At 46.0% G+C, this 27,399-nt stretch overlaps 1 protein-coding gene and 1 long non-coding RNA gene across 3 annotated transcripts; both read right to left on the minus strand.

Annotated features, from left to right (window-relative positions):
* Positions 1 to 462: 462 nt before the first annotated feature.
* On the minus strand, positions 463 to 27,203 carry TM6SF1 (transmembrane 6 superfamily member 1). 2 transcript variants are annotated; one of them, XM_081888725.1, is made up of 10 exons: positions 26,835 to 27,203; positions 20,345 to 20,448; positions 18,226 to 18,323; positions 15,200 to 15,303; positions 14,642 to 14,724; positions 13,190 to 13,311; positions 8,524 to 8,628; positions 6,854 to 6,946; positions 5,586 to 5,705; positions 463 to 1,033 (listed from the first exon to the last, which is right to left on the minus strand). In XM_081888725.1, exons 1-10 carry the CDS (start codon positions 26,924 to 26,926, stop codon positions 842 to 844), a joined length of 1,113 nt encoding a protein of 370 aa, XP_081744851.1. In that variant the 5' UTR covers positions 26,927 to 27,203; the 3' UTR covers positions 463 to 841. The 2 variants fall into 2 exon arrangements, with proteins under 2 accessions (XP_081744851.1, XP_081744852.1); XM_081888726.1 differs by lacking the exon at positions 20,345 to 20,448 and having other exon boundaries at positions 26,835 to 27,201.
* LOC309356982 lies at positions 18,662 to 19,804 on the minus strand. Its single transcript, XR_014162989.1, has 2 exons — positions 19,368 to 19,804; positions 18,662 to 19,246 (listed from the first exon to the last, which is right to left on the minus strand). It is a non-coding gene; the product is annotated as an uncharacterized lncRNA (long non-coding RNA).
* Positions 27,204 to 27,399: the final 196 nt, after the last annotated feature.

Here is a 27,399-nt window from a genome sequence, read left to right on the forward strand (position 1 = left end):
GCTCATGCATCCATGTGCAAACTGGAAATCAGTCCAGCAAATGTGATCAGTAGTCGCTGCTGTTAATGCTGCAAAACTATACATAATTTATTATCTCACACACACACACCCCAAAAATAAAACCTGCACTGTGATTCCTTCACTTTGAAATGAATGGGGTGGAATAATGTAATGATGATATAACTTGTGTAAGTTACATGACTTTGCCATAGTGGAAATCAATAGAAACAACATAGCTGTTGGCATAAGATGAACTGCAGTGGAACAGAAACTGTGCTGCATATGAGGATCAAACAGTGGAACTACAGACGATGCCTTCTTACATCCCTTGTGATGAACTATCTTGATTTTAACTTCTAACTCCTATCCAGACAGTGTCCTTATGATGTAAGCTGCCTTGAGAGAGTTCTGCTCTTAAAGGCAGCCTATTTGTAAATAAATAAAAATACCATGAAAGCAAGCTTTCAAGAAGCGCTACGAAAGACAGAAGTAGTCTTTTATTTCCTGCAACAGTACATAACACCGAGCTGACGTGTCTTTGCAGACAAACCTTGTAGAGTTGCAAAGGAGTAGCTGTGTCCAGTCTTTTTGCACCAAAAACAGTGAAGAGTCATGTGGCACCTTAAAGACTTCACAGATTTATTATGGCATAAGCTTTTGATGACTGCAGTCAACCTGGTCAGATGTAAAATGGACTACGGCTGAAATGGACCGGGGTCCATGAAAACCTCTACCTTAATAAATGTGTTAAGCCTTCCAGGTATTGCAAGACCCTTCCTTGCTCTCTGAGTTTGTAACAGCAGTCCAGTTTCACAAAAGTGAAGACGTCACTCCAGTCTTCCTACTCAGTCTTGTCTTCTGGCTTGGCCTTTAAGAAAAATTCTGGGCTGTGGACACACCTATAAGCCAACAGCTGAGGAACGACTCCATATGTTATATTGAGTAGCAGAAACCACATATTTCCTTCTTCGGGGACTCTGTAGATGTAAGGTGTTCTAGCATGGAGAGAAGCCCCAATGTGTGAAAACTGAGCCTGTGGATACAGAGAGAAGAGTAAGGATGAGGCATAGCTTTGAATGGGCATATCAACAGTATTCTCTCCAGAGTATTTAGAAGGCAACTGCTGGGAAGAGAGAAACCACAGAAAATTGCCTCCCTTTGCCCTGTAACAATAGAAACTTCTGCTTGATCAAAAGCCATTCTGTGACCAAATCGGCATGCATTGGATTTTACCCAAATAAGCCAATTCCTGAAGAGCCAGTTCCTGTAGAAATAAGCCGATTCCTGTAAAAAGCCTGGTTTGCTTCCTTTTTCAGCTAGCACACACAAACAGCTTCCCCTATTAGAAGAGGGAAAGAGGGAACACCCCTTTCTAAGATGTAATTCCCCACCTATGGTTTTTGCGTGTACAGTACAGTGGTACCTCGGGTTAAGAACTTAATTTGTTCTGGAGGTCCGTTATTAAGCTGAAACTGTTCTTAACCTGAGGTACCACTTTAGCTAATGGGGCCTCCCACTGCCGCCACACGATTTCTGTTCTCATCTTGAAGTAAAGTTTTTAACCTGAGGTACTATTTCTGGGTTAGCGGAGTCTGTAACCTGAAGCGTCTGTAACCTGAGGTACCACTGGAGTACCTCACATTATGTAACCCTCTGGTTAAGTAAATTTCAAGATGCGAATGCAACAAACCTGGAAGCATTTTTCCGGGTTTCGCCATGCACGCATGCGTAGAAGCGCTCTACCGTGCTGCGTGCATGCGCAGAACAAGCACCTCCAATAGCGAAAACCTCAGGATCCGACTGGAGCTCCAGAACGGATCCCGTCCGCAACCGGAGATACCACTGTACTTAAATCTAATTAGCAACTTTTTTAAAAAAAGCTGCTGCACAGTTAATCAAAGCCACTTTTTATTTTGTTAGTAAGGATTCAAACTGATTCATCCGCCTGATTAACTGATTCAATATTGCAGCCGTAAATTGAACATCTTGGTCCCCCCCCCCAAACCTCTACTATCTCTACTTAGGGGAATGTGAACAGTTCCCCCTCACTGGGTGCCAAGCTGATGGGGTGCTGCAAGATGCCGTAGCTATGATGCAGCAGAACAGAAGGCAAGAGGTGGAGGGGCAGCAAATTTTGGTCTGGCACAGGGCACCGCTGAAACTTGAAAGACCAAAGTCTGCCGCTGCTGCACTATTGAAGAATAGAGAATCCCCTAGTTTCTTCTGCCTTGTATACAACAGACATGAGATTTAGAATAGGGTACTGAGAGATTATAAGGGACGCAGGTGGCGCTGTGGGTTAAACCACAGAGCCTAGGACTTGCTGATCAGAAGGTCGGTGGTTCGAATCCCCGCGACGGGGTGAGCTCTCGTTGCTCAGTCCCTGGCTCCTGCCAGCCTAGCAGTTTGAAAGCATGTCAAAGTGCAAGTAGATAAATAGGTACCACTCCGGCGGGAAACGGCGTTTCTGTGCGCTGCTCTGGTTCGCCAGAAGCAGCTTAGTCACGCTGGCCACATGACCCGGAAGCTGTATGCTGCCTCCCTCGGCCAATAAAGTGAGGTGAGCGCCGCAACCCCAGAGTTGGCCACGACTGGACCTAATGGTCAGGGATCCCTTTACCTTTTTTACTGAGAGATGATAAAATAAATTTTAATGTCAAAGGTCAAGGCGCTACCTTGCCAGAGTATGTGACACAGGATAAAGTATTCAGTATTTTGACAACTCTCAATAACCACTTCCAAAAGGTTTCTAGTTCTCAAGAAAGGTATGCATGACTGGTGATTGGGGGTGGGGTGCTGCTGTATCCAACTAAAGTTTACCCAGAGTAGACCCATTGAAATATGGACCTAAGTTAGTCATGTTTCCTAATCTCTCTGAGTACGGCTAGCATACAATCTAGAGAGAGGTCGCATAAGGTTGACAATGGCAGAGGGAAAGGCTTTAGCATTACATAGCTTCCTGCTCAACTTTCATCGCTAGCAGAAACAGAATGTTGCATGGATATGTAGATATGCACAAAGCTGCTACTCTCTTTAAGCCACAGAAATTTGGCTTTTCTTCTTGTTTTTGATTTAAAAAACAACAACACCAAACCACAGCCAAAATCAAGCTCTACGCACAATGGGCACTTGAAACGCCATTTGGGTAATCAGAATCTTGGAGACATTCCACTTTCCTGACTTTTCCCTTCCTGACTTAATAATTAGGGTTCGCAGGCTTCCTGCTTTCAGCCTCGGCCCAAATCCTGTTTAACGCCACCAGAGTACTCAGGATCTGGCCCATCCTACTTTAAATGTCAGGGCAGGCAGGGAAAGAGTGGTTTGTTTTTCCTTTTCTAGGGACTGAGCAGCAGGTTTTTGCTCCCTTGTCTGCATAGTAGGTGGGTGGGAGCTTTTGGGTAGACTCCCCTGGGACTGTTCTGGAGTGCAGAACAAATTTACATCTAAGGTTATGTACAGAGAAGAGATTGCTGAGCCAACGAATATTTTTAGCATAAACAAACATTTAAAGATAGAAGCAATAGCGGCACACTCGGAATTGTGGCTCGTCTTTTGTCTCCCATCTGTTATCCCCTTTTGCAAGTGACAGCTCATTTGCGTTTTAAAAACCCCCCATGCCCCAAATTTATGAGCTTTTAATTTTCTGCTTTTGCAAGAGGGAGAACTATGGGGTTCAGGCTGCACCAGAAGCTTCACATTTAAGGAAGAGATGAGCCAGTTCTGTTTACTGGGTGTTGCCAAGCGTTGGTCTGTGTTGCGTGAAGTCATAGGGAGAAAGGTCATAGGAGGACAGTGGAGCTGGAAAAGACGCTTAAACGCTCTGTACCTTTTGGGAAAATGTGTGTCTGCTGTCAATAACATGTGGCCTTCTGCAGCCTCCCTGCCTGTCTGGCCCTTCTACATCTGAAAAAGCCCCATGGGAATACTTCTCTAGATATCTCCCCCTGGGCTTTTATTGAAAGGAAGGCTGTCCACCAAGCACCCAAGACCTGCATGCTACCGTATTTTTCGCTCCATAAGACGCACGTTTTTCCTCTTAAAATCTAAGGGGAAATGTCTGTGCGTCTCATGGAGCGAATGTGTGGGCCCTGGGGCTGGGGAGAGGAACCCGGGTTTCCCCGCCAGCCCTGACAAGCTCTGGGAGCAGAGGGAAGATGCGTGCAGCCTTTCTGCTGCTCCCCGACCTGCTTTTTGGGGGTGGGGGAAACCCAGGCTTCCCCCGCCAGCCCCACAAGCCCTGGGGAGGCTCCGTGCACCTATCCCTGGCTTTTGCGGGAGGTGTGGGAAGGGACAGAGCAAGGCTCTCTCACTTCACCCACCTCCCGCAAAAGCCCCCAAGAGCTGCGCTCCCTTTAAAGAGCTGCACGGAGTGTCTGTGTAGCTCTTGGGTGCTTTTCCCTGAGGAAAAGCACACACGCTCCATGCGGCTCATGAAAGGGAGCGCTGAGCAGAGCCTGGGATGCATTCAGGCTCTGCTCAGCACTCCCTTTAAATAATATTTTTTTTCTTGAATCCCCCCCCCCCAAAAAAGTAGGTGCGCCTTATGGTCAGTTGCGCCTTATGGAGCGAAAAATACGTAACTGTTTTTGTTTTTAAGAGAAGTTATTCTTCTTGCATTATTTTTTTAAAAAAACCCTCACTCATCTATTAAAAGAGAATTTGAAAAAAGGAAAAGCCATGCTCAGGGTTATAGAACAAGGGATGTTTTCTTTTCTATCTTCTTTACTCCAATAAATCAGCAGAGACTATGGGCCACAATGTCACCGAGCTCAGAACATTATGTACTTTGCACAGCAACAAGTGCATGATGAAGATGTTTTAATGTGCATAATACAGACAGGAGAAATGAATATATTTGTGTGAATGATGATGGGAGGGGGAAAGTAAGCTTTGAAGTTCTAGTCGGAAAGGTTTGGGCAAAGTTCGCTGATCAAACAGGGATGAGCTACATGATATTAATTTTGTGCTTCTGGCTATTATTCTGAGAATTCTGGTTTCCATTTTAAGAAGAAGAAAATTCTAGTCTTACTGAAGACTGCAGATTCGGTTTGAAAACAGGATTGCAAATATGGTGAAAATGATTGGAGGGAAGGGATTAGAAGCTCACATTCGGTATGGCTTTCCAACTCTCCAAAGCCTTCGGGGCACCAATTGTCTGGCTGCACAGCGGCTCTCGCAGTTGGTCATCCACTATATCAGGGGTCAGCAACCTAAGGCCCATAGGCCACAAGCAGCCCATGGGGGTTGTTTAATTGGCCCATGGACTCCCGCCGCCCGCTCAGTCAGCTCCTGTGCGCTGCACTAAACCGGCGTGAAGCAGAGCGGGGACCGCCTTCTACGATGCTGGCTAGCTTCCCATTGGCTGCAGGAAGCTCCTGCAGCCAATGGGAAGCTGCGCACACCTCCTCCGTTCTGGAAGGAGCACCGGAAATAGCGTTTGCACATGCGTGCGCATGCACTCCGGCCCACCCTGCGGGACTGTGAACCGGCCCAAGCCACAAAAACTTTGCCGAGCCCTGCACTATATAATATTTAAATTCTGCTGCACAGTAATAATGATAAATCCAGATCTGTAAGAAATATACCTGGGCTAGTCCTCCAGCATGTATAAGGGTTAAATCAGGCATCCAGGTGCATCCAGGAACGAGCAAACCATAGAGTGAGATTATATAGTATGGTACAGAGTAGAACAGGTATGCCAGCATCTGTGCATTAGAAGAAAAGGCAACACTAGTTCATTTATTTAGCAAGATCTCTAAATCTTACTGCTTAGTTGTAAAACTCTAAGCAGCATACATAAGAAATGAATAACAAAACACTGCTAAAATCCACAAAAGAGTTTAAAAAGCAAGTGTATGTAAGATTGTTTTCAACGAAACGGATAAAAATCTGTACAACTTTTAAAACAAACATACTACATTGCATGTCCAGGTAGGCTTGCCAAAATAAAAAAAAGCTTTCAGCAGGCATCTAAAACATTATTACAATAATGGTGATGAAGAAGATTATACCAATCTTCCTCTCACAGGAGCCCCGGCTGACAGATGCACTTTTGTATGGTGTTTTCATTTACATATTCACTGTATACACACTTCGTTCTGGTATTTGCATTTGTTCTACACATTACTTGGCTGGAGAACTGCACTGCAAAATTCAGAGAAGTGCAAATTTCGGGGCTCATGTGTTGTTTCAGAAAGTCCAGGTTTGGTAGCCTCACCTTAAACTGAATCCAAGTCTCCCCAATTCCTACATGGCCCCAAGTTATTATGAGAAAGTAAGAAAAACTTCATTTTTTTTTCTACACCATGCATACTTTTACACCCCTCTATCTTGTCCCCTCTTATTCGCCTTCTCTCTAAACTGAAAAGTTCAGAAGTAAGGATTAGCTTCCATGTAGAGAGGCAGCCTGCCTCTTTGAGTACTAGATGCTGGAAACAAGAGGGGATGACTACTTCATCCTGTCTCCTTTGTTAGCTTCTCTTATGTTGAAAACAGAAAGCTGGACTAGCCTGAATCAGCAAAGTGGTTTTTAAGAACTTAAATCTCCTTCAGTTCAGCACTGACCAAAGGAAACAAGCAGGCCCAAACTCTGACTATAAGGGGCTAATCTCCCTGAAACCAGTAAAGACTTTTCGAAAGGGAACAGGTCATAAATTTGACTAGAAAAATAAAGGTAGGGGCCAGAAAGCGAGTCCTAGTTACAAGAACCTTCTCTCTCTCTCTCTCTCTCTCTCTCTCTCTCTCTCTCTCTCTCTCTCTCTCTTTCTCTCTCTCTCTCTCTCTCTCTCACACACACACACACACCAAGAGCGGCCCAGTCAGTGTGCATAGTTTCTTATTTTGGAACGTGTACCTGAAGTTTTGGATAGGCAACAGGATCCTTGATATATGGCTCATGAAGTTGGCTGTATAGTCGGCAAAGTTCAGCAGGGCAATCCAAGGCAACCTAAAGAGAAATCCCATTGACATCAGGTAAAAAAGGTAAAAGGTAAAGGACCAAGCATGACTAAACCACTTCTGACGGAAGCCAGAGTGCACAGAAACACCATTTACCTTCCTGCCGCAGTGGTACCTCAGGTTAAGAACTTAATTCGTTCCAGAGGTCCGTACTTAACCTGAAACTGTTCTTAACCTGAAGCACCACTTTAGCTAATGGGGCTTCCCGCTGCTGCCACGCCGCCGGAGCACGATTTCTGTTCTCATCCTGAAGCAAAGTTCTTAACCTGAAGCACTATTTCTGGGTTAGCAGAGTCTGTAACCTGAAGCGTATGTAACCTGAGGTAACACTGTACCTGGGGGTCTCAGGGCAGTTCACAGAATAAAATCAAGATATAAAATCACAAAATACCTAATAAAAATAAAAACAGCAACCCAATACCCCTCCCCCCAAAAAAACACATTTTAAAAGGGCATAGGCGTGCACTGGTGTGCTTTCAAACTGCTAGGTTGGCAGGAGCTGGGACAGAGCAACAGGAGCTCACCCTGTCGTGGGGATTCGAACCGCCGACCTTCTGATCTGCAAGCCCAAGAGGCTCAGTGGTTTAGACCACGGCGCCACCCACAAAGTTAGGCCGGGCAATCCAAGGCAACCTAAAGAGGAATCCCACTGACATTACGCTAGTGCAGCTGAGTGGATAGAGAGACTTGGCTATGACTCGTAGAAACATAAGGAAACCGCCTTACGTAAAGCCCCATTTAGCGTACTGCTGACTGCACTGGTTGGCAGTGACTCTCCAGGGTTTCAAGCAAGTGATGTACACGGCCCGACCTGGAGATGCTGGGGACTGAACCAGGGACCTTCCAGATGGAAAGCAGATGCTCTACCACTGAAATACATCTCTTTTCCAAAACTGCTTGCAGGCCAAATCTAACCTCTGCCATGAACCCAGTAGGTGGCTTGAGGCCTATTTGGGTTCAGCCTTGGTGCCTCCGCCTGCAACATGGAGGATGATGTGCAGGACCAAAATGTTGCACAATAATGAGCAAGCTTTTGAGTTCTCCAGGACCATTCGCTAGGCTGGGTGTTAAGCAAAGGAGGCAGGGGAGGGGGCGAAATGGATAGGTGGTAATGCCATAAAGTCAGCAATGGCATCTCTCCTAAGATTACTGTGTGAGAAGAGGGGAGAGACTTAACAGATCAGGCCAGGCGCTGCCAAGCTTTTTGAAACAATGGGCACATTTGCAAACTGAATAAACTGTTCTTGTGGGCACCACACACACAAAGTTATGTATACATCAAGGAACACACAACCATACATGGGCACACAATCTCTCCCTCCACCATTAGGCTGGAAAAGGGGGTTTGGGGTTTTTTCCCCAAGCCTAGTTACTGTGGGGTAGGGGACTTACCTTCCAGATTTTGGGGGGTAAAGAAATGGGGTGGGGTGTAGACTCTCACTCCTTGGTTTCCATGACTGTATAGCATCCCCCTTTTCCATATTCTTTATATGTATATTTTCTAAACTAAACGGGTGACACCAATAAGCTTTCTTTCACACACCCACACCAAACCAACCAACTTACCAGGCCCCTAAAAAGGCAAAATCCAGTTGCAAAGACGAAATATACAGCCAACAGGAAATCTAGAGGTCTTCTCAGAAGTCTCTTCTGCTGAACTTCCCGAATCACCTGCAATATGATTTCCAGAGGGGTCACTAACAATTCTATGGAACAACATGCAAAAATTTCAAAGTCATATAAACTGGCCCAACAAACACCTTAAGACTTCTGTCCTGAGGTAAACAAGAGAACTACAAGGACAGAACTTAAAATTTCTAATTTAATCAAATGCAAGGTAAAGACACCCACACCTACACAAACATATACAAGAGGAACCAATTAAACAGCCAATGGCCTTGGCCACAGTGCCCTCCCCACACAATATAGATACCAACTGGAATAATGGTGGTAGCATCACAATTTCTGGGAGAGTTTCATTATTCATTCATTCATTCATTCAATCAATCAATCTTATTTTTATTATCTTGCCCTTCCTGCTGAAGGAACTCAGGGCAGCAAACATCAAAGCACTAAAGCAATAAATTTTAGAAAACAACTGCATATGTTTAAAATTATTTAAAAATAATCTAACAACATCTAAAAAAAAAAAAACCCCGCACACCCTTCCAAACAGCTACTAATCTCAAGCTTATTGTGGCCAATATCTACCAACCATCTGATTGTGGAATTGCAAGATTCCCTGTGTGATTCCCCAGATGGGCGGGGTATAAATATTATTATTATTATTATTATTATTATTAGTCAGGGGGGTTGAGAGGGGAGAGACGAGGCTCTTTCAAAAGAAAAGTCATTTGAAAATGAGAGAAACGCAGCCCGGCAGGGACAATTATACCAGCAGAGACTGAGGAAAACCATTTTTGTGTTGAGCAGCATGTTGCTGTGTAAACAAAGAGTTTGCTTATAACTTGGCAGCAAGTTATCCAGGGCCCAGTGAAAAAAGCCCTCACTGAAATACGTTTGTAGCATAAACACAGAGGAAGAACGCAAGATTTATGAGGGGGGAAGTTGGCTACCGGTGACCAGTTCCTTATTTGCACAAAAGGGCTGAGAGACAACTCACATCTGAGAGCTGAAAAAAGAGCCGACCTTTGTATGTTACCCATCCCCAAAATGAGCTACGGTCTACCTCATTATCATCTATCTCCAAGGGAAGGGAACTGTTCCCTTCGAGATTCATAACAGGACCCTCCAAACCAAACCAAACCAAACCAAACCAAACCAAACCAAACCAAACCAAACCGTCAATTTCATGCAAAGCTCATAAATGCAGAAGCAAGGAAGCTTTTGCCATCAGCTCCCAGCTGGTCTGAGAGAACCACTGTCACTGCATTTTATATCGTTCATTGGTTTAAGTATTTTTAAACTGCAAACCGCCTAGGGCGCCTTGACGGCATGGAAATGCAACCAAGAAATATGAACTAACATACAAATATGAACAAATGCCATCCCGACTATGTGAAATCGGATAAACTTGCCTAATTCCAGTCTTAGTTTCCCTGATTTGCACTGACAAAATTTAACTAGGGACTATGCATTGCTAGCACACTTTGGCTGATTTCACTTTCCTGGCAGTTTTAACAGCCGCTATCACTACTCTCTTGGCTATTCTTGTCTTGCACAGAAGTCATAATTCATAGCGATGAATAAAGCGTTCGGCTTTCCCACAGGAAAAGCAATTTGGGTTAAAAAAAAGTTGCTCAGAATCAATGATGGGATTCTATATTTAGAGGCCTCCTGTGGACATGACTCTGAACTTTTGCTGATAATTGGCTAAAAAGCTCGATTTAATGCAGAGCGAAAACACATCCATCAAATCTGTTGAGAGAGCACATCTAGCAAGCCAACTTCCCAGGAGCAGTTTTAAAATCCACAATTCAGACCAGTGTCACTAGTCTTACTGTGGTGACGGAACAAAGAAGGTATTAACAGAGTGTTTATCTGAGAGACAAGGAAATAAATGTGTGGTAGATTATGCTGCCTGATTGTGAGGCAATAGACAAGAGGGGACCTGTCTCACCACTCTGTTCCATGTACAGGGGCTAACCACACAGAATGATTATGATGTATTCATTGCTTTCTACCAAAAAAAATGTCTCCCACATATTTATAAATATATAAAACTAGCAAACTCAAAGCCGGCACTTCTTGGGAATTCTAAAAACCCCCACAAAATCTGTAGTTTTGAAAGAGGTGGTTAAAATAAGCACAGTTTTGAAAGGTTCAGTCTGCCATCTTGATTCAAAATGGCATCCGATTGTATCAACAGAGACACAAACCTGCTCCTTGATCTCAGGAACCATCATGCAAGATTTGGTTACCGTATCTTAAGAGGGGTCCAAATGCATAACAGACCGACAAGCAACTTTACAAAATATAGATAGCGAAGAGTTTCTGAATCTTTTAAAAACAAATACACGGAACAGAACGCCACACATAAAGATATTTCACCAAACGACGACATGAAACATTTAGAAGACATCTGAAGGCAGCCCTGTTTAGGGAAGCTTTTAATGTTTAATAGGTTATTGTATTTTAATATTCTGTTGGAAGCCGCCCAGAGTGGCTGGGGAAACCCAGCCAGATGGGTGGGGTATAAATAATAAATTATTATTATTATATTCTATGAAATGAGCAAATCCTGGCACACCCCACGAATAGGTGATCTCCACAAACAACCCATAAATCATACTGCAGTACAACTTTAAGTGGTTTTAATAAATAAATAAATAAGCCTGGGCAAACAGGGTTTTTCTTATCCCGGCACCTAAAAGATGACAGTATTGGGACCAGATGCCTTTCTGTGGGGACAGCATGAGGAGATGAGGAGCCAGCACAGAAAAGGCCCCTTCTCTCATTGCCACAGTCTGCACCTCTCTCAGATGAGGCACACAGAAAAGGACCTCCGAATCCTGTTTCAACAATGGCAGCAGGATAATATTCTCCAGCGCACCTGAGGCCAGCAAGCTAGCTTGGGGTGTATGACAAGTCTGTGGCACACATAGCTCTGGTGTCCGATGGGGGGTGGGGAGGAGTAACTGAGGGGCATTCTTAAGAAGAAATGCTATGGGGAAGGCTGATACTGCTAACCCCCCACATCCGCCGCCTAAGGCCACTGCCTCATTCTGCCCAATGATTGGGCTAACCCAGCCCAGTAAATCGCAAACTTATTTTAACATTCCTTACACCAAGGACTCAGCTATACAGCTGCAAATGAAACATTTTAAGTGTGTTTTAAAGTGCATTAAACACAGGTGTGACACTAGATGGCGATGGTGAGCTATGGCAAATTCAATATATTTTCACAACGTTTTTTATATGTGTCTAGATTCTACCCAAGTGAAATCCTCTCCTTCCAAATGTGGCTCATTTGAGTGACGTTTGGCTCCTGCATGGTCAAATGGGACTCATCGGACGTAATTAGAAGAAGGCACCAGATGCAAAGGTTCACATGGCAAGGTTAAATTCAACCCCTTCCTAGCCCTTAGGCCTCTACCCCAGCCATGCCTCATCCCTAAAACAAGACCCATCAATAGCACTGCTCCTTGCCCTGTTCAAGTGCTCTGGCCTATAAGAAATTCATTCTTGAGCTGTGATCATCAGTGGCATAGCGAGGGTTGCCAGCACCCAGGGCCATGCGGAGAGGGGGTGGGAGGAAGCAAAACAGTTGGAGTATGCATAAGTATCGCAGCCACAGAGATAATAAAAAAGAGTTCTTCCATTTTCTGGAAGGTCACTTCCTGGTTTGCACGCAGAACCTGTTTTCAACAGAGCCCAGCAATGGAAGCATGTGGTTGTATTGAGGCAGCACCGGATGTTGAAATTGTGTGCCCCTAACAATTTTGTGCCTGAGGCAACCGCCCCTGGGCACACACCCCAACACTATGTCACTGGTGAAAATGCCTCTTGCTTGCCTGGAGAAATGCGTCTGTAGAAACCCTTGATTTTTGCAGGGTTGGAATGTGGCCTTCAGTACAATAGTGAAAAGTCACATCCGTTGTTTCCCCCACTTTCTGCCTCTGGCCTCACCCTCTGACAGCACATAGCCCCTGAAAAGCTGTATGTTGCCCATAGCTGTCAAGCGTCCCTTATCTGGTGGGACAGTCCCTTATCCCAGCGCCATGTCCCACTGCTGTCCCTTATTGATGATGTCCCTTAAATAAGCTACTGAAGGTAATTGGGCCCTTTCTATGTCCAGCTGTCCTTTGTCAATAACAAATTGTTGCTTTTTTGTGTTGAATATATGCTATATGGTAATTTATGGACCTAATAGGTATCTAAAGCCATTCGCACACAACAAAATATGGATTTTATCAAAGTAATTGTTGATCCCTTATTTTGGCTGCTGATCCCTTATTTTTGAGGCTACTGGTCCCTTATTTTCAAATCTGTAAGTTGACAGCTATAATGTTGCCCTCAGGCTGGAAAAGGTTCCTCACCCTTGATTTTAAGTATAGTACAGGGGGAGGGATTCATCTTCACCCCAGGGCAAGTACAAAATCTGGAATACAAAGGCCAGCGAAAGGGAGCCATGTCAAATATTGCTTTTGCAACCTAGGAGGGATATATTGTTTCTCAGCCCTACGTCAGATATCATTTTGACATTCATCAGATTTTGCCTCAGCATGTTCTTATCATTGAAACAACAAACACATTCATACATAAATATTACCTTGGCTGGACAGTCACCAATCACGGGAGGCTGATTATAGATTTTGAAACCAGCCCATATTGGGAGACAGATAAATGGGATACTTAATAAAGATGCAGGGCAAATTTTGGTTCCAAACTTGCCTGCAAGAAACAACACACAAAAATTAAAAATTATGACCTTCAATAAAGCATTTTACACCATGAGCCTAGGCGTGTCTACCAAGAAATATACGCCACATGTGCAATCCTGTGCACATGTACCTGGAGGTAAATCTCATTCAACTTAAGAACCTCTTGCACATTAGATGTTGTTGGGACTCCAAATCCCATCAACACTAGCCAGCATGGCCAGTGGTCAGGAATGGTGGGAATTGGAGTTCAGCACCACAGCTTCCCATTTCCGCATTAAATCTCTTCCATGTAATTCTTGCACCAACACAGACCAAACAAAGTGCCAAGCCTACAAGGCCTTCTTTCTGCACCTTGTTGACCTCTGAGCTTTGATCATAACAGAACAATGCTTTCTTCCATGCTCAATTAACATTGCACCTAATGCTTGATCGACCTGTTCAGCATGTAGCTCACGCCTTCGCTGAAGCACCTTTGCCTGCAAGTTTACACACATCTTTCTCGATACAATCTTCTACACTGCAGCATTTTCTGCTGTCACACATACAAATGACTTGCTGCTGGGAAACAGAGGCTATATCTTTAAATGATCTTGAGCAAGCATTACTTTTTCCCAGGAGCTGTTTTCCCAGGAGTGCAAAGGCTGCTCTGTGTAGAGCAGTTTGAAAACATCTGAACAAGCCTAAGTGAATTTTGTTTCAAGGCTGAAGTGCTAATGGAAAAAGAAAGGGAAGATTCCCACCATGAACACCTTGGATACGCAAAATAAAATGCCAAGTGTTGTGTAAAAAAGGTAAAGGGACCCCTGACCATTAGGTCCAGTCATGACTGACTCTGGGGTTGCGGCGCTCATCTCGCTTTATTGGCCGAGGGAGCCAGCATACAGCTTCCGGGTCATGTGGCCAGCATGACTAAGCCACTTCTGGCAAACCAGAACAGCGCACGGAAATGCCGTTGACCTTCCCACCGGAGCAGTACCTATTTATCTACTTGCACTTTGACGTGCTTTTGAACTGCTAGGTTGGCAAGAGCAGGGACCGAGCAACGGGAGCTCACCCCGTTGCGGGGATTCGAACCGCCGACCTTCTGATCGGCAAGTCCTAGGCTCTGTGGTTTAACCCACAGCACCACCCTTGTCCCTAAGTGTTGTGTAGGCACAAATAAATGGTATGGGTTTGAGTTTGGCTTCTGTTGACCATGCCCACTTTTCCAGTTATTGCAACAGTACAGATACTCAACCAGAGGCATTTTGGCTCTTGCATCTATTGCAAGATCAAAATTCTGACAGCAGGCCAACTGTGGCTCTCCACAAAGCAAAATGGACTAAGTGATATGTCCTTACCCACAATGTTTCCAGGCACAAAGACAATGACGCTCATCATGATGGACCCCAGCCAATATAAGCCAATAGTCCGATAACTTTCCCTGCAACAGAAATACCCGGTTTTCATACACCATCTTCACAACTGGAGGCACACGTTATTGTGACAATATGGTGGAGTGGTTAGACAGTCAGACAAGGACAGGGTTCAAACCCCCCACTCAGCCGTGAAGCTTCCTGGGTGACCTTGGGCCAGTCACACTCTCTCTCTCAGCCAAAATTACCTCACAGGGTCGTTGTGCAGATAAAATGGCAAGGGGAGACATATGTATGCCACCTTGAGCTCTTTGAAGGAAAAGTGGGATAGAAATTTTAAAATATATAAATAAACAAGTGCCAAGATTAGAATTTTCAGGTTAAGGTTAAACTACTTCTTTAAAAAAAAACAACCCAAAAAGGCAAGGTCATTTTATGCCCAGTTTATAGGTAAAGCTAATTATACTGTGAGGTGATTTTGAAAAGAGCCGTGAAAGGTAAATTGTGCCAGTCCTGCTGCCCACAACCATTAAATCAGCTTACTCCCATGCAATAGCTGCCACCATCAAGAGATACATCAGATAATGAACAGAGCCATCCCAATAGCAGATCACGTGGCCGTAGGCCGTGTTCAGATAAGGTTCACCCTAAGGAAAACAAAAACACAGTGACAAATAAGATTAGACAGCATTTCTGAGGCAGCACAAATAAAAAAACAGCTTTGGAAAGGAACAAAGCTGGTAACATTAATCCAATCCTGATATGAGCACTCTTTCTAGAGGTCACATTTCAAGCGTCAGTGTAAAAAAATTGCTATCTGAGATCAACCATCACGAAAAATGTGCCGCGTGAGGATCAAATCCAAATATACCAATCCAATCTGCAGGAAATTAATTGTCCAACAGCACAATTCAAAGTACTGTATTTTTCTGTGTATCACACACCCTCGGGTATAAGATGCCCCCTTTTTGGGGGGACTCCAAATTGAGAAAATGAGGGGATACACTATCTGTGTATAAGATGACCCCCAATTTTTAACATAACTTTTAAAGGAAAAATCCTAGTCTTATACACAGAAAAGTACGGTATATTCTGCTGAGTTCAGTATCCTAGTAATAAACCAGCAGGGTGTGATATGGGAAATCTACAACTGGGATCACCTGTGTGTGTGTTTAAGAAGTGAGGATTAGGGAGAGGCCGGGGGTGACACTGGATGGGGGATTAACTATTCTTCCCCAACACCCCCATGCCATTTTTGTAATTAATGTCCTGCCCAAAATAACCCTACCCCAATTATACCACTAAGCTTTCTGCTGGAAGGCAAATAACTTTTGAGCAGAGGCAATCTCAATCAGGGAAATCTGTCTCTGATCTTTGGGGGTGCGGCAAGTTTTGTTTTTCTAGCGTTTCATGCCTTTGTGTCGTAATTGTATTTAAACTGGTTTTTAGTTATTTATCATGAGCTGCCCAGAGAACTTTGTGCGGCGGCAAACAAATGCCGCAAACAAATTAATAGCTGTAAATGTCATAAAGTGGAACAGCGGGGGAAACATTTTGTCCATCCAGCAATGCTGTGGTCCTGATACAAGTTCACACATTGCGTGTTTGCGTGTTTTTCAAAACTGCTGTCACTCCTAAGTGTGGGTGTTCACACCACATCTTGCATGGCTCTAAGGCTGCAAACCTGAACCTGCTTCTGAGCCTGAAGTAGACGAGAAACAAGACAATTGTTAAAAAAAAAATAAAAGTAGCCATGCTGATCCTTGAGGAAAACAAAACCCAGAAGCCAAAATAGGGCAATATCTCTAAAAGGACCGATGCAGCCATGTTGTGGCAACATGAGGCCGGATTTTAGTGTGTTGTGATATAAATGATTCATTATTTGCACTTGCGGTTCACCGCCTCTGGAATCTGCTGAAGGGCAACCAGCAATTCTTTGAAATCCATAAATAAATATACCAGGATGAAGCTTCCTTCATCAATCTGGAGTTGGGGGGTAGGGAAGCCTTTTCAGGTCAAGGAACACATTCCCTTTGGTATAGTAGGGTACATTCCAGCCACACGAAATAATCAAGACACGCAAGAGATATTTTCTGCTTTGCATCATGCAATGCCTTTTCCACCTGCCTTGCCCTATTTTCCAGCCCTAGGAGCCTTTCCCAGACCATAATAAGTTTTTTAAAAAATAATACTATAAGTTGTGTGTCCTTGTTTCTCGATTTGATCCTTTCACATGGGTTTTTGTATGTCTTGCAGCAATTTATGCATTGTGACTTGCCGTTATTTTTATTAACAGTTTAGTAATTCTTTACGGTAATTTATAAATGTAAGCTATGGGACGCAGGTGGCGCTGTGGGTTAAACCACAGAGCCTAGGACTTGCCAATCAGAAGGTGAGCGGTTCGAATCCCCGTGACGGGGTGAGCTCCCGTTGCTCGGTCCCTGCTCCTGCCAACCTAGCAGTTCGAAAGCACCTCAAAGTGCAAGTAGATAAATAGGTACTGCTCCAGTGGGAAGGTAAACAGCATTTCCGTGTGCTGCTCTAGTTTGCCAGAAGCGGCTTAGTCATGATGGCCACATGACCCAGAAGCTGTACGCCGGCTCCCTTGGCCAATAAAGCGAGATGAGTGCTGCAACCCCAGAGTCGGCCACGACTGGACCTAATGGTCAGGGGTCCCTTTACCTTTAAGTGTAAGCTATTTATTATTTGCTGATATTTAATTTTACTGTTTACTATTATATTCTAATGGGTTATTGAAAATTGCTTTAATCTTGTTTATTTTATAAGTTGTTTATTTTTAAGTTACTGTGGCTTTTTGTATCGGATCAGATTGTTACGTGGGTGATCTTTGCCATCAATTTTGGTGTGTACCGTAGTACAGAAAGGCGGTATACAAATTAAAAGTAGGTTGAAATGGAATGAAGGGGAAATTCTAGCCAAGCAGAAGCACTTGAGGAGGGTGCAGAGCAGGAGCCAGGGAGGACTGTGGGCTGGGGAGATCCCTGAGGGCCAGACAGGGATGCCAGGAGGGCCACATCTGGCCTGGGGTTCGCCACCTCAGCTCTGGAGCCTTGCAAGTAAAAAAAGAAAAGTCTTGGTTGTTGTGGAGGAACGGCACCCAAGCGCTGCCGAGAACGAAAATATCACAAAAGAAGAAGCAAGCTTTTAAGTCCTCCAGAACTCAGGAAGGATGTGGGGCTTTTAGGAGGAACTAAAAGCGGCCTTTGTTGGCGCCCATAAAGGCTCGTGCAGCCTTCACCACCCTCCAGTCATCTGCCAAGCGGCTCCTAGAGAGCCAGTGTGGTGTAGTGGTTAAGAGCGGTAGTCTCGTAATCTGGTGAACTGGGTTCGCTTCCCCGCTCCTCCACATGAAGCTGCTGGGTGACCTTGGGCCAGTCACACTTCTCCGAAGTCTCTCAGCCCCACTCACCTCACAGAGTGTTTGTTGTGGGGGAGGAAGGGAAAGGAGATTGTTAGCCGCTTTGAGACTCCTGAAGGGGAGTGAAAGGCGGGATATCAAATCCAAACTCTTCTTCTTCTTCTTCTCCTACCTTGAGATCATCACCTACCTCTTTCAAGTAATGGGTCATGAATCCATCGATGATTCCGTCATGCTCAAGCCCAATGATCAAGTTCACGATGCTGGTGAAAGCAAACACGGCATAGACTGCGGCAGTTCAAGAGGAGGAGGAGGAATATAAACACATTAATAACTTCTAAGAGTGTCTTTTTCCTAATGTCAAGCTCAGCTAGACAGCCAGGGTGGCATAAGCCGGGCTGGCCTTCCCCACTGTAAGCCTCAGACTCATACACTCCCAACTCCTCCCCATGCCCTAATAATAATAATAATAATAATAATAATAATAATAATAATAATTTATCATGTATACCCCACCCATCTGGCTGGGTTTCCCCAGCCACTCTTAAAGTCAGAGAAGCTTTTGATCTTAAACTAACCACAGTTCCCTGTGATCAGGACTCAGGGACTGTTTGTTTGTTGGTTGGTTGGTTTACAGCACAGATGGAAAACCCATGGTCTTCCTGATGTCGCAGACTACAGCTCTCATAATTCCTGACCACTGGCCATGTTGGCTGGGGCTGATGAGAGTTGGAGTCCAACAAAAACATCTGAAGGGCCGCAAGTTCCCCATCCGTGCAACTATCTGAACCAGAGGTTTTCAAACTTTTTGAGTCCACAAAACTACATTATTTCTGTGGCACCCCTGTGGGGCTCAGGAGCCCAGTTATGGCACCCCTTGCCTGCAGAGCTGGCGGCCCCCATCCCTTTTCAAACACCCTCCCTTGTGGAGGGTTCCCTCAGCCTCCCCTACCCTCTCCTTGGGGCTGCCGCTGCTATGCCTGGTCTCTGAGCTGCCCCCCCAGCCCCAAAGAGAGGTGCCCGCTCACACTGCCCCACAGAGGCCTAGGACTTGTCTGTCCATTCCCAACAGCAAGCGTTGGTGGACTGGCTGACTGGGCTCCCTCACCCACTTGCTTGCTTACTCTGAGGCTGCCTCAGTTCCTGGCAACCAGCACCCCCTGGCCAGCCCCAGAGGCACCATTCGCCTGTGGAGCTTATAGCTAGGGCTGCTGCAACAAACAGCTGTGCAAGCCTTTGGGAGGCTGAGATGCGAGAGGGCATCAGAGGAGGGGGAGAGGAAAGAGGAATGGAGACCAGTGTTGTCCGCGGCAACCTAGGGTGCCACGGCACACTGGTTGAAAACCACTGATCTAAACAATCCAGGTCTTGAAACCACAGCCGGATTCTGCCTTAACCTCAAATCACAATTCCCCAACTTCAGACATCACAGGCTAGTGTGGTTAGCTTTAAAATCGAAACCAGAAGTTTTCATTCTCCTTCTTGTGGGCACAAAAAGAGAACGGCAGGGAGCACATAACCCCAAGGCTCAAGGCAATTTGTTCTTACAGTGGGAAACCATAATTTCTCATTAAACCAGGGGTCAGCAACCTTTTTCAGCCGTGGGCCGGTCCACCATCCCTCAGACCATGTGGTGGACCAGACTATATTTTGGGAAAAAAATATGAACGAATTCCTATGCCCCACAAATCACCCAGAGATGCATTTTAAATAAAAGCACACATTCTACTCATGTAAAAACACCAAGCAGGCCCCACAAATAATCAAAAAATGCATTTAAAATAAAAGGACACATTCTACTCATGTAAAAATACGCTGATTCCCAGACCGTCCGCAGGACGGATTGAGAAGGCTAATGGGCCACATCCGGCCGCCGGGCTTTAAGGTTGCCTACCCCTGCATTAAAGGTGAAGGTACCCCTGCCCGTACGGGCCAGTCGTGTCTGACTCTAGGGTTGTGTGCCCATCTCACTTAAGAGGCTGGGGGCCAGCACTGCACAGAGACACTTCCGGGTCACGTGGCCAGCGTGACGAAGCTGCTCTGGCGAGCCAGCACCAGCGCAGCACACGGAAACGCTGTTTACCTTCCCGCTATAAAGCAGTACCTATTTATCTACTTTCACTTAGGGGTGCTTTCGAACTGCTAGGTGGGCAGGAGCTGGGACCGAAAGACGGGAGCTCACCATACGATCGGCAAGTCCTAGGCACTGAGGTTTTACCCACAGCGCCACCCGCGCCCCTGCATTAAACCTTAGTAAAAGCCACACTCTACCCTTAGAGATACTCCTGTTGCAGGGTACCGATACGTACCGTAGAACAATGGGTCTCGGGGCGGTTTTCGTTTCACCAGGAATCGGGCTGCTAGACCCACTAAGAACAGAATCAACAATCCAACTCCAACAGTGACCCAGGAGCTGCAGAGATTAAAACCAGGGGAGAAGTCTATCATCTCAATGGTTCCTCAACTGTATCAAGCAAATGGCATACTGTTGCACACAACTCGATCTCTGAGCATCAACTACCGAAGCCAGATCATCCTCGTCTAAAGGGGGCATTGGTGGGTAACTAGCTGGTCGAAGGCATTCCACCTGTGCCTCCCTATCCAGAACTGGTTTGGCACCATTTTTCCAGGCAGAGGAACCACCTACTAGCAGTGTCTGTCTTCTCTGGATTGAGTTTCAGTTTATTGGACCTCATCCAGTCCAATACCATAAACAGGCAATAGCAAATAAACATCCCTGCAAGGCAGCTTAAGCATTGCTACTGATCTTCCCCAGCACAAAATGCAAACACAACGAGCCCATGTTTGTCTTTTAAGCCCTAGAAACAAGGGCATTCTCTCCATTGTCAAGATTCAATCATATTACTGCTTTAACACATAATAACAAAGTAAGAAACTCCTTTGAAAGTTTGCTTGATTTTGCATTCTTCCTTTCTGCAAATGCAGGTTAGCATTCTGTGGTTAAGAATTTCTCAGACCTCATTTGGAAACACACTTTGTATCTCACTTCCTTTTTTTTTTTTTAATCACACAAGCAATCATGTCTTCAGAAAGGAGGGAGCAGCCTTATTCTGTTCGATTTAGTTGTTACATTTCACTGGCTTGGTCGCAAGCAAACATTTCGCTACATAATTACATAAGCTATAGTTTGTCAGCAGTGCACCAAACCATCATTAGCGCAAACTAAGCTTTGCAACACTGTTTGGTCAGCTCATCGAAAGAAGTCGTTTGCAAATTGCAGATCCTTATGTACAGAATACTGTTTCAAAAGCGGATAGTTACGCAAAAACAAAACCCTTTCCGCTTTGAAGGAACAAGGAAATACGAGTATCTACCACAATCCGTCATGAAAACAGAGTGTGAGCCCTGCTACTTGACCCCATAGTCTTTAGCAAGAGAAACTATAAAACATCTGCCTTTGCTAACATTATTAGTCTTAGTCATGCATCAAAGTTCAGCAAGGAGGTAAAGGTAAATGTTCCCCTGATCATTAGGTCCAGTTGTGGCCGACTCTGGGGTTGCGGCGCTCATCTCACTTTACTGGCCGAGGGAGCCGGCGTACAGCTTCTGGGTCATGTGGACAGCATGACTAAGCCACTTCTGGCGAACCAGAGCAACGCACGGAAACGCTGTTTATCTTCCCACCGGAGCGGTACATATTGATCTACTTGCACTTTGATGTGCTTTCCAACTGCTAGGTTGGCAGGAGCAGGGACCGAGCAACGGGAGCTCACCCCGTCGCGGGGATTCGAACCACCGACCTACTGATCGGCAAGTCCTAGGCTCTGTGGTTGAACCCTCAGCAAGGAGGGTGCCTGTCTAATCTCAGTTTGGGAGAGGGGTCCCACAGGCTCAGACCCCCTACAATGAATGCGTAGCTTCTGGTAGCTACGAGCTGTACATCTGAAGCACAAAGGACCACCTATAGAGACTCTCCCAATGGTCTTGGTGATCAGGCAGGGATATAAAGGATTAGGCTGAGGTTATCTGAGGTTAAAGAACATAGGAAGCTGCCTTATGCCAAAAGCAGACCATTAGTGCACCCAGCTCAATACTGCCCACACGGGCTGGCAGCAGCTCTGCAAACTTTCAAGCAAGCGTCGTTCCTAGCCCTACCTGGCCATGCCAGGATTTAAATCTTAAACCTTCTGCATGCAAAGAATGGCCTCTGTCACTGAGCTGTTGTCCTTTTCTAAATATAAAGAAAGATTCACATTCTCATGGCATGGAACACAGGGCTGATTTCAGTTAAATATTGGAACCTGCCTTATACCATGTCAGACCACTGCTTCCTGTAGCTCAGCATTGTCTACCCTGACCTGACTGGCAATGGCTCTCCATATTTTTAGACAGGGGGCCTTTCACAGCCCTGCCTGGGGATGCCAGGATTTGAACCTGCGACCTCCCGCATGCGAAGCAGATTCTCTACCACCTAGCTACAGCCCTCCTTCCATAGCTTTCCAGCTCGGAAGGCCTTTGCCCTCAAAACATGCCATGGCACTGGCAGTTTTCTTTTGATAAATGAAACCCCTGGCTCTTCCTTTTGAGAAGGCAGCTGGTAGCTATTGTTGTTCCTCTCTCTCTACACACAATGTCCCTTGCAGGCAGCGGAGCGCAGCTTCTAAAAATACCAGCACAGATTATGCAAGCAGCCAATGGATCTCTCCGCCGCTTGCCCACTCGGCCCTCCTCTGACGGCTCCACTGAAATTGATGTCTCTAATGCAAATAAATCTGTAATATCCAGGAAGGCTGAAAACATACAGTCAAGATGTTTTCACACAGAGAGGAAGCAGGCAAGAGGGATCAAATAGCTGTGCAGGAAAATAAACTGTGGAAGGAGGAAAAGGAGGGTTATTTTCCCCTAGAGGGTCTAAAAACACTGCATGCCTTTATGGCACAACCCTATGCTTATTTACTCAGCAGGGTTTAATGGGGCCCATTCCCAAGTAAGGTTGCAATATTTCACCCACTTTCCTGGGAATACTAACCACTTGGCTGCAATATTTCACCTACTTTCCTGGGAATACTCCCCACTTGTGATCCGCAGTAAGTGGCAGAAGGATGATGCCTCCAACAGTGGTGGTAGAACTTAGCCCCACTGAATTCAATAGGTCCTACTTCTGAGTGTGTATGTTCAATAAATACGCACAGTGCTTTTTTTCTAAAAGAAAAGTTATGGGGTACTCTCATTTTGGCTCAAGAAAACCACCATTTTATAGTTCAAATTGGGAAAAATAAATACAGTAAATGGACAAAAGTACAAAGATTCACAAAATGTTTAGGGGTATGCGTCTCCCCAGAAAAAAAGCACTGGATACACATGTATCTATTTTATACATGTCTACTCAGAAGTAATCCCCACTGAATTCAGGTGAACTTATTTCCAGGGAAGTGTATATAGAATTTCAGACTCACAGCAGAATTCTAAACATATCTACTCAGAAGTAAGCCCTACACAATTTGATGAGACTCACTCCCAGGTAAGTGGGGTTAGGATTGCTGCCTCAGTCATAATTTTGAAGTGGGTCAACAAGAATTAAACACCAGTAAGAAAGAATGTTTTCCAGCTGGGTACTGAGATCAGCTTCAGCTTCTTCTTCTCTGGGTTCAGAGAATATATTTCTTCCACATTTTAATTGTTAAAAAACATCGAGATCATTTCTCAATATGCGTTGGCAATGAAGGATATCGCCTTTTTAAAAACGCAGGTGCTTGTGATTGTTTTCGCAGATACCCGAGGCACCACTGAGCCTCCCTGTGCCATTAGCGCACATCTGAATTCCGTTAATGGGAGATCAAATGCAGGAAAGTACTTTCAAACTTCCGACACAGGACTTTATGAGTTCACAGCCATTTCAGCCAAAGACTATGGTGGGCCTTCAGTTAATGGCCAGGAATCGTAGATGACCTATAGTATCTGGTACGACAGCTACGACTACAGGCCTGTGCACATTCAGGCAGAAGGAGGTCTCATTCCATTCCATGGGGCCAACTCTTGGCTATGTTTGCAACAAAAGCCAAGGAAATCACTGGCTCAGGTCAGTGATAGTCCAAGTGATAGTCCAAGTTATGCCACCATCGCTCAGCCTCTCATCTGCAATACAGTGGAACCTCGGGTTGCGGACGTAATCTGTGACGGAGGCACATCCGCAACCCGCAGCGTCTGTAACCTGCAGTGCTGCATCTGTGCATGTGCGTGATGCGATTTGGCTCTTCTGCGCATGCGCGAAGCGTGATTTAGCACTTCTGCGCATACAGCGAAACCCGGAGGTAACCCTTTCCGGTACTTCCGGGTTTCCCTGAAAACACGTAACCCGAAGTGTTTGTAACCCAACCCAAGGTACAACTGTATTGGGTAGTAATGAATGGCATCCATTTTGCAGACAGGAGGTCCCGGTTTCAGACTCCCACATCTCCAGGCAGAGCTGTCTGAAACCCCAGGGAGCCATTGCTATTTAGCGTGGAGATCTAGATGCAGCAATGGTTCTGATTCCCTATGTTCTATGGCAATAATAATAATAATAATAATAATAATAATAATAATAATAATAATAATAATAATAATAATAAATAATATATTTATACCCCGGCCATCTGGCTGGGTTTCCCCAGCCACTCTGGGCAGCTCCCAACAGAATATTAAAAACATGATAAAATATCAAACATTAAAACTTCCCTGACCAGGACTGCCTTCAGATGTCTTCTAAAAGTCAGATAGTTGTTTATTTCCTTGACATCTGGTGGGAGGGCGTTCCACAGGACGGGCGCCACTACCAAGAAGGCCTTCTGCCTGGTTCCCTGTAACCTCACTTTTCACAGGGAGGGAACCGCAAGAAGGCCCTCAGCGCTGGACCTCAGTGTCTGGGCTGGACGATGGGGGTGGAGATGCTCCTTCAGGTATACTGGGCCGAGGCTTTAAAGGTCAGCACCAACACTTTGAATTGTGCTAGGAAACGTACTGGGAGCCAATGTACCATATTTTTCACTCTATAAGACGCACCCAACCATTAAGACGCACCTAGTTTTAGAGGAGGAGAACAAGAAAAAAAATATTCTCTCCCTCTCTGCGCAGCGCCTTTTCAACGAAGCAGGAGGAGAAATGGAAAGGGCTTCGTTTCTCCTCCCGCTTCGCTGAAGGGGCGATGCGCAGCCTTCCCTTTCTGCACAGCGCCTCTCCAGAGAAGCGAAGTCAGAACAGCAAGAGGGATTGCTGCGCAGTGAAAGCAGCGATCCCTCTTGCTGTTCTGGCTTCTGGGATAGCTGCGCAGCCTGCATTCTCTTCATAAGACGCACACACATTTCCCCTTACTTTTTAGGAGGGAAAAGGTGCGTCTTATAGAGTGAAAAATACAGTAGGTCTTTCAGGACTGGTGTTATTGGTGTCCATTTGTTAGCTAAGCATGAAGGGCAATAGGTCAGCAGCGGAGCCTCTTCTTTGCACATGGAAGGTCCTGGGTTCAATCTCTAGGTAGGGCTGGGAATGTCCTCTGGCTTAAGCCTTGGAGAGCTGTCAGTGAGGACAGTCCTGAGCTAGAGGGACCAGCAGTCTGATTCAGTATCGGGCAGCTTCCTCCCTTCCAACAGCTGTCCTCCCTTACAGCTTCATTAACACCGAAAAAGTTCTGAACACTCAAAAAGCAGGTTAGGTGTGTGTAGGACTTCACTGGAAGAAGCTGTTAAGGCTGCAACACTCCAGCTAATGCAAAGTTCTGCGCACCTTCACCACACTGGTGCGGATGCCAGTGTAAAATTCTATGGCAACAGCACACTTGACCCAGGTGAATGTGTGATCACAAGGAACACATCAAGCACATTAACAATTCTAATGCACATTTAGATTTGCCTTCCTATAAACCCCTCAGCAGAATAGTAAAAAAATGTGTTCCTAAGTGCAAACAGCAAAAAAAGAACGAAAGGCATTTTACTGCGATACTCTCACGCATGTGGAATATGACCTCTTTACTCAATACATATATATTTTAGATGTACACACATAAGCTATTTTAGTGTACACCTAAACAGGTAAATGTGTGTACACCACACACATCGTATCATGCTGCTATGGTAATCAGGGAGCCAGGATTTGTCTTATTCACAGTGCAACCCTAGCCACATCTGCTAAGCCCTACAGAATTCCATGGGACTTGCTCCCAAGCCAAGGGAGTTGGAACTGCAGCCTTAATGACATTCTGAGTATGTGCTGCGTGATGTGCAAATGGGGACCTTAAAGGCACCAGCGATTCCTCTGTCATGCTACTCAATCTCTGACTCACGAATACAATGAGTGCTCAAAGAAACCTCAACTTACAATTGAAGCTGCTGGAAGTTTTGCATTAAGTTTATACCTACACTGATATAAGCTAGGCAAACCCATTCAGCCCGATCCCCTACACGCATTTACTATCTGTTTGGGACAGAAAGCACGCGGCTGGATCGCTCAAGACATCCCAGCAAGTCCCAATACAGTTTCTCCATAGCAGGCAGAGGCCCTCAGCTTCCATTGCTTCTACAGATGGCAACTAGGTGGGTTGAGAGGGGGAAATGCCCCCCCAAAAAACAAGCAGCTTTCTCTACCCCCGATCCCAATATATTCCTTTCTTTTCCGGAACTCTAGCCTGTGTGGAACAAAGTTCGCCTCTCCCCCTGCCATGAATAGGCTTCACCGCCCCTGCTCTGCCCGCGCCCACTATTCCCGGAGCTCTCTCCCGCTCCTCTGCCTCCCAGACCACGTTCACACGTGCACGCAAACCCGCCACCAGAGCGCACGTGGGAACGCGACCGCCCCGCACTAGCTCACCCGCCGCTGGCAGCCAAGGCGTTGAAGAGGTAAGTGACGGGAATGGCCGAGAGGGACAACACGAAGACGCCCGTGGCAGCCGAGGCGCTCATCCCGGGGCTCGCTCGCTCCTTTCCCCGCCTCTCCCGGGGCGCCGCGCGGGGGACTCAGCGAGGCTCCGCGCCCGGCATCGCGCCCTGGTTCCGTGGGCTCCTCCGCGGCGCGCCGGGAAGCGCCATACGCGCCGGAGAGCTGCTGCCGAGGCGAAGTGGCGCCCAGCCAGCCGAGCCTAAGAGCGCCGCTGCTGCAGGAAAGGACTCCGCCCGCCGCGCAGCGCCGCCGAACGAGCACCCAGCGGACCTGCGCTCCAGCCCGCTTGCGCGCCGCTCATTCTGCGCAGCCCGCCCGCCCGCCGCCTTGGCGCTCGCCTCTTGTACTGCGCCGGGGCTGGGCTGCCGTCGGAGGGATCAGCCCGCGGCCGCCGCTCCGCCTCCTTCGGCGGAGGCAAAAGCGAGCCGGGCCCGGCGGATCGTCACTTGGCGCATGCATAGGAGCAGTGCCAGATTTACAGCGAAACAGGCTATTG

This window comes from Podarcis melisellensis (genome assembly GCF_964234715.1).
Source record: "Podarcis melisellensis genome assembly, chromosome: 14".
NCBI classification, from domain to species: Eukaryota; Metazoa; Chordata; class Lepidosauria; order Squamata; family Lacertidae; genus Podarcis; species Podarcis melisellensis.